Source organism: Xyrauchen texanus, chromosome 15 (assembly GCF_025860055.1).
Source record: "Xyrauchen texanus isolate HMW12.3.18 chromosome 15, RBS_HiC_50CHRs, whole genome shotgun sequence".
NCBI classification, from domain to species: Eukaryota; Metazoa; Chordata; class Actinopteri; order Cypriniformes; family Catostomidae; genus Xyrauchen; species Xyrauchen texanus.
Window position 1 is genome coordinate 5,837,806 of NC_068290.1, and position 7,642 is coordinate 5,845,447.

General features: G+C 34.4%; 1 protein-coding gene across 1 annotated transcript; it reads left to right on the forward strand.

Annotated features, from left to right (window-relative positions):
• Positions 1–2,284: 2,284 nt before the first annotated feature.
• On the forward strand, positions 2,285–6,905 carry LOC127656104 (transmembrane protein 176A-like). The gene is made up of 7 exons (XM_052144280.1): positions 2,285–2,506; positions 4,685–4,866; positions 5,102–5,218; positions 5,438–5,494; positions 5,935–6,132; positions 6,362–6,481; positions 6,562–6,905. Exons 2-7 carry the CDS (start codon positions 4,693–4,695, stop codon positions 6,625–6,627), a joined length of 732 nt encoding a protein of 243 aa, XP_052000240.1. The 5' UTR covers positions 2,285–2,506; positions 4,685–4,692; the 3' UTR covers positions 6,628–6,905.
• Positions 6,906–7,642: the final 737 nt, after the last annotated feature.

Below are 7,642 nucleotides of genomic sequence, written 5' to 3' on the forward strand. Positions count from 1 at the left end.
TAGCCAATATTAGAATATTGGCGTTATTATAGAGATGTTTCAAATAGGTAGTGTATGAAGGCACTCCCCGTATACGTTACTACGCAATGTCTCGTCCCCTTCAGGGAACCGAGGTTACTTACGTATGATAGTATTTCTCGATTTTTATAAAGCATTTGATACGGTTGAACATTATTTCTTACTTAAAACACTTCAGATTTTAGAATTTGGGCATAACTTTATATCTACAGTTGAAATGCTTTATAAAAACATTGATAGTTCTGTAATATTATACCCAAACACCACAAAACGATTTCCTGTACTGAGATCAGTTCGCCAGGGCTGCCCTATTTCACCATTTTTGTTTCTGCTAGTGGTTGAATTATTGTCATTACATATTAAACATAGTCCTTCTATTAAAGGTTTATCTATTTTTGGCAAAGAAATTAAAGTAACACAATTAGCTGATGATACAGCTCATTTTTGAGGGAAAAACATCAGACTGACAATGCTATAACCTAATTGGACAATTTTCAGCTGCTTCGGGGTTAACGCTTAACAAATCTAAATGTGAAATTTTATGTTTGTATAAGACTGAAGAGGGAAAAAATGCTTAACATACCTGTTAAGAAATGTGTAAAATATTTAGGTATTCATGTTTACAAGGATCACAAGGAACGTCAAAAACTTAATTTTTCACCTAAATTGAAGAAAACTAAAACAATATTGAATTTATGGCTTCAAAGAGACATTTCGCTTTTAGGTAGGATTCTGTTGACCAAAGCGGAAGGGATTTCAAAATGTGTCTATCCTGCCCTCTCTCTTGATGTCCTTGATTCAACATGTAAAGATATTAACTCTATATTTACCAATTTTGTGTGGAAAAACAGACACCATCATATAAAAAAATCGGTGCTCTCTGGCTCTAAGGATGAAGGTGGATTTGAACTTTTGGGACTTGAATTATACTTTTAAGGTGAAATGGTTGAAGGAATGTTTGAGAGCACCAGAATCCTTATGGTACTTTATTCCCAATAACATTTTTAATAATGTAGGAGGCCTACAATTCTTATTGAAATGTAGCTACAATATTACAAGATTGCCGCTAAAACTATCCCAATTTTATCAACAAGCTCTTTTGGCCTGGAAATTATGTCACTGTCACAACTTTTCTCCACACAAATCCATCTTATGGAATAATGAATGCATCACTAAAGGGAACAAGTCACTTTATTTACAGAAATGGATTGATAGATATATTATTTTTGTAAAAGACCGTTTTGACTGCAATAACCAATTTCTTAACTATGAATCCTTTCTCAGTGAGAAGGCATTCCCGATTACTTTCAAAGAATATAACTCAGTTGTTAAATCTATACCTAATGGATTATTAGAACTAATGAAAAGTTATAAAAAACAAAATGAAGTTACTGACCTTAAATTTACTCTTTATATAAATGGTATAGATATTATGAGTAGTAAATGTACTAATAAGCATATCAGAAAATGCTTTCTAAACTTAAAGAAAACAACTCCTCATGGAAAATTTTTCTGGAATTCTCAATTCACAGAGATTAATTGGCATGTGTCGTGGCTTGTTCCTTTTAGATTTTGTATATCAAACAAGATTAGGGAATTACATCTGAAAATATTGCATAATATATATCCAACAAACCTGTTTATCTCAAAGTTCACATCTATTGATAAAGTTGTAGTTTTTGTAAAACTGAACAAGAAACATTAACCCATCATTTTTTATGGCTGTTCATTTTGTTTAACTTTCTGGGAAAAATTTGAAAATTATCTGGCATCTAAAATAACTAATTTTGATTTCACTCTTGATGGGAAACAAATTATTACTTTTTTTGATTGTAAAGACAGAAAGCTAAGTAATATTGTTAATACCTTTATTTTACTAGGTAAATTTCATATTCATAAAGCAAAATTTTCCAATTCTAAACCTTGTTTTAAATGATTTCAAATTGAAATTGAATTTTATTTTGAGTCTCTTAAATTGGTTAAAAATAAGAACGCTATGCAAATAACTGATTTATACTCTAAATCTTTTCGTTGAAAAGAATGTAAGGTAATGCTAACTAGTTTGTTATTTTATTTATTTATTTTTAATCTATTATTATTATTCATGTTATATTTCTTGTATCTTCTGTTTTTTATTGGATTATTTCTGATATAAAAATTGTCTGTTATTATTATTATTATTTTTAATCTTCAATAAAAAAAAAAAAAAAAAAAAGAGGTTACTTACGTAACCGAGACGTTTTACTTCGCCCTCCACCCCCTCTGACGTGAAACCAGGCATCGACATTTCGAAACGAAACCAATCTGCACAACTCTCTCGTCAACTGTGCTGAAATCACGTGTATTTGTTGGTTGTATTCGCTCAGAATTCTTTCGAATTTTATTTAATTATTTTCAAACTTTCCGAAGCGCTGTTTTAAGTTGATTCGTCACAAAAACACATTCGAACTTGACTCGGGACTGTTACATACAGAATTACACACACAAGGTGAGCCTAAATGTGTTTCTTAATATATGTGAAATATATGCTGTCGATAAAGAAGAATTGGTGAATAAACAATGTGACCTGAATCTCGACAGCTTCCTTGTAGCAGAAGTGACGTAACGTTGGTAGTTTTTACGCACTTATTTTTTTCCAGCAAAACTTTGATGCGTTGTAGAAACTCAACATTAAACGAAGCTGTTTTAATTATCATGCAAGTTTAGAACTTGATTAGGAATAAAATATGCGTTAGGTTATAGCATAAATCATGGCGATTAAAAACAACAACAACAACAAGACAGGGAAGTTGTGGAGGCATATATTTTAGTAATTTTAAAGCTTTTAAGTCAAAAGTCCAAATGCACATGGTTGTTTTTTGTAGCAGTAGTCTAAAGACCCCCGTGGTAAAAGGCACTTTTCATTTACTCCTAAAACACTAAACAGCAACAAACACTACCACAGTACTTAACCTCATTAACATCATCTGTCCACTGCGAAATATTCCTGATCCATGAGTTCATTGCTTGCAATGTCTAAAGTTTGATTTTTAGGTAATTTGATCTAGCATTTAATATTTAAATTTCAGAATGTTGCAAATGTATGTCATTTTCAGTTTTGTTTAAGGACACTAAATACATTTTTTTAATGACTCCAAAAGTTTAAATGATAGTATTTTGGGTAAAAAGCCCCACTGTTGCAGGGGCTGTAGGACCTAATAAAACACACCGTTTTTTTTTAAGTGGGGCGAATAGATTTGTTATGAAAAATGTTTAAAGTGGGCTCACATTGACTGATCCAATCAAAATGGAGATTAATATGTTAGAATACTTGAGATGTTATGAAATGCCAAATATGATTGTAATGAAAAAACAAAACAAAAAAATAACCATGTCAGAAGATGTATCCTGTGGTCGTGGAAAAGATGTTACTGATGTGGTCGGAAAAAAATTATTGAATGAACGTGATCGGAGATCACTAAAACGCTTGCTGAAGTCACATCTTAAATCAACTGTGGAACTCAGAGCTATGTTTAATAGTGGAAGTAAGAGCATTTCCACATGCACAGGATTGGGACCAAACCGCTGTGTGGTCACAAGAAAGCCACTTGTTAGTGAGGCTAATCAGAAAAAAACTACTTAAATTTACTAGGGAGCATAAAGGTTAGACTGTGGACGAGTCCTGAGGAGTCCAGATTTACTTTATTTGAAAGCGATGGGCGCATCAGGGTTAGAAGGGAAGTGCATGAAGTAATGCACCCATCATGCATAGTGCCCACTGTACAAGCATCTGGAGGCAGTGTTATGATCTGGGGTTGCTTCAATCGGTCTGGTCTAGGCTCAGCAATGTTATGCAGCAATAAAATTTAGTCAGCTGTCTACCTGAATGTACTGAATGACCAGGTTATCCCATCAATGGATTTTTTTCTTACCTGACATCACGGGCATATTCCAGGACGACAATGCTAAGATTCATCAGACTCATATGTGAAAGAGTGGTTCAGGGATCATGAGGAATCATTTTCACAAAAGAATTGTCCACCACAAAATATTGACCTTAACCCCATTGAAAGTCTTTTGGATGTGCTGAAGAAGACTTTACGGAGTGGTTCGAATCTCCCGACAAGATCTTGGCCAAAAATTAATGCAACTCTGGATGGAAATAAATGTTGTGACTTTGCATAAGTTTGTCAAAATAATGCCATGGCGAATGCATGCTGTAATCAAAGCTTAAGGCGGTCCAACTAAATATTAGAGTATGCAATTTTTTATGGCCAGGCAGTGTATTTACACGATAACACTATAACCTCACCACCTTTACAAAAAAAATTAGAATCAAAACAACCTTCAGTTGTTATTATTATTATTATTTTTGAAAATGATGTTAAGATAACTTAAGTTAAGATTTTATATTTTAAAAAAAAAAAAGGTACTTCTTAAATCAGTGTCAATAAATTGCAGTCTTTCGTGTGACTACTTACCCCACGCCACTTCATGGACTGCCACTGTAGACCTTTTTTCTTTGGCAGTAATGTGTAAATGTTCAATAGCTTTTTTTCATAGCAAGAAAATAGTGTGACAACTAATGAACACCCTTTCATACTGTATCTAATTAAACTGTTGGTGAATGAGCCTTGCTTGTTTATCCTCTAAATCCTGATCACTCCATTACTTCTGTGTGCTCAAGGCTTCAGGATGCCTCTGACAGTGGCTCGGGGTGAGGGGATGACTGTCCTCACCGTCACCTCAAATCCAAAGAGTAAATGGCCCCTACTGTGTCAGATTCTGGGCACTCTGTGTTACAGTCCAGTGTGTTCAGTATCTCAGGATAAGGAGGGGAAGCTGACGAACACCCTGACAGCTCTTGGGGTAAGTTTGGGTGATTATTTTGTTTTATATTTTAATTATTTTTTCTTGCGATTTAAGGCTAGTTTAAATTCATATAATTCATAAATGTACCCTTTAATCAGTAATGTGCCAGTGTACAAAATTATCTTTTGGCATGTATGCATGTTATAAATCTTCAGTCTTTCTTTTCTATGAAAATGTACTGAATATTTGATTAATACAAAGTAGGAAAAATTATTGTTCTCTTATTCAACAGATTGTGCAGATGATAGTTGGAGTCATCAATATCGTGGTGGGGATTTCCTTTGCAAGCTTCCATATAAATAATAACCTTGTGAATTCTGATAATGCTCCTATTTGGATCGGTATTGTGGTAAGAATTATGTCTAATTCTGCTCATTCTAATGTGTCTAAATCAGGATAGATGACAATTATTTTACATTTATGTATTTTCATGTGCTGTTTGATTTGCTAGTGGAATAGGTAAATAATTGAGATCGTTGTTTTGGTTATTATTATAATTAGAATAATGTGAAATCTGGAGGTGTGCAAGTTTAAACAATGGACGTATTATGTTTGTTTTGCCTTTTAGTTCCTTCTAGTTGGAATCGTGTGTATTCTCGCAGCCAAGTTTCCCAGTTCTTGTCTGGTATGTTCTTACATAAATTTTTTTGTTTTAAAGAATCACCTGTGGCCTTGGTAGCTCAGCAAGTATCGATGCTAGTGAGGGTAGAGTCATATGGGGTAACCTCCTCGTGGTCACCATAATGTGTGGTTCTCGCTCTCGGTGGGGCACGTGTTGAGTTGTTCGTGGATGCCGTGGAGAATAGCATGAAGCCTCCACACACACTACGTCTCCACGGTAAAACGCACTCAACAAGCCACGTGATGAGATGCACGGATTAACTGTCTCAGACATGGACGCAACTGAGATTCATCCTCCGCCACCCAGATTAAGGCGATTCACTACGCCACCATGAGGTCTTAGAGAGCATTGGGGATTGGGCATTCCAAATTGGGGAGAAAAAGTGATAGAAAAAAAATAAAATCACCAGTTTATTTGTTTTTGTGTGTGTGTGTGTGTTACAGCTGGTCATTGCAGTAATTCTGAACATAGTCAGTGCTGCACTGGCTATCACAGCTGTTGTACTCTGTTCAGTGGACATCGCAGTGGGAAATGATCAATACTGTAACGACAATTATTCATATTATGATTACCGTGGAACGCCTTCCCCTGAACAGAAGAAGGAAACCGAGGCCTGTCTGTACTACAAATATCTCAATCAGGTAATGATTTTCTTTGTTTTTATTAAGTGCTGTAAGACTTTGCTGCATCAAATTTCCTTACAACCTAACAGTTCATTTGTAGTAGCTAGCTACCATGTTATTGATATTAACAATCAGAATACTTAAAATTTCACATTAATTTCAGATTGGATTAGAGCTGGTGTTCATACTGTGGTCATTTTGTGTTGGTTCACTGCATAAATTGACACTGATCTTTTTCCACCTCTAGATGATCCTCGGAGGACTAGATATCATGTTGATAGTTTTTTCAGTCCTTCAGCTCTGTGTGACCATTAGTTTCTGCGTTTTGACTGGGAAAGTTTTGTGCAAGAAGGGCGGGGATGCAAAGGTATTGTATTATAATCCACTGTGATCATGAATATTTGAGAGAGCTGTTCTGTGTGTTAATGCTTATTTTTGGTTTTGCAGTCTGTAGAAGACCCACAACTTTATAAGCCTCTCCTGGATGAGGTCACTTCCAATCCTGCATGTTAAAAAGACAAGATACAAAGCCAAAAATACATACAGGATATATACATTTTTGTTTGAACATGTTTTATTTTTTCTGTCTTAATACATACATCTGCAACATAATCATCAAGTTACATGTTTATACTTTATTTGATTATTTTCTTTAAAATGCTGTTACTGTACTTTTATAAAGAAAAGTTACTTTGTGGCTGCTTTTTGAAATTAATAACAAGAGCACTTTGGCATGACCCTTGTTCATGTATTTGTTTCTATACCTGAATAAAATGCCTCCTTTTCAAACATTTACCGTTTAGAACAAAATAAAAGAACGGTTAATAACATTCTTTTTAACATGACTGTGCTCTGCGCTAAGGGGTGGGGGAAATACAAATTGCAGTGTTGCCAGATCTCACAAGAGAAACAAGAAACCTGGTCTGGAAAAACAAGCCCAAAATAAGCCACATGCTTCACCAAATTAAGCAGGGGGAAAAAGCAATTAAATTATTTCTGGTGTGGTGGATTTAGTATAATAGAATTCATAACAAGCTTTTAAATCAAAACCCGGCAGTATCAAATATGTATTATTGAATCATACCTGATAATAATTCAGTGAAGACTTCGAAACAACTGAGACGTGTTTTTTTTTTTTTACCTCTAATAGTGTTTTAATTGTTTCTGGATTAGCCATGCATCTATATGTGGTATACACAGTGCAATCAGATAGTATTCAGACCCCTTAATTTTTCATATTTTGTTATGTTGCAACCTTATGCAAAAATGCTTTAAATTATTATTATTTTTAACACCGATCTATGCTCCATACCCCATAATGACAAAGCAAAAACCAGATATAACTGCAAATTTATTCAAAAGAAAAAATAAATAAATATCACATTAACTCAAGTATTAAAACCCTTAATTCAGTATTTAGTTGAAGCAGCGATTACAGCCTCAAGTATCTTTGGGTATGATGCGACAAGCTGTGCACACCTAGATTTGGGAATTTTCTGCCATTTTTCTCTGCAGATCCTCTCCAGCT

Bases quoted from the DNA above. Each gene is read 5' to 3' on its own strand.
- LOC127656104 (XM_052144280.1), top strand. From the start codon at position 4,693: ATGCCTCTGACAGTGGCTCGGGGTGAGGGGATGACTGTCCTCACCGTC. The intron at 6,133-6,361 runs GTAATGATTTTC...TTCCACCTCTAG, and splicing joins ACTACAAATATCTCAATCAG to ATGATCCTCGGAGGACTAGA. The intron at 6,482-6,561 runs GTATTGTATTAT...TTGGTTTTGCAG, and splicing joins AGAAGGGCGGGGATGCAAAG to TCTGTAGAAGACCCACAACT.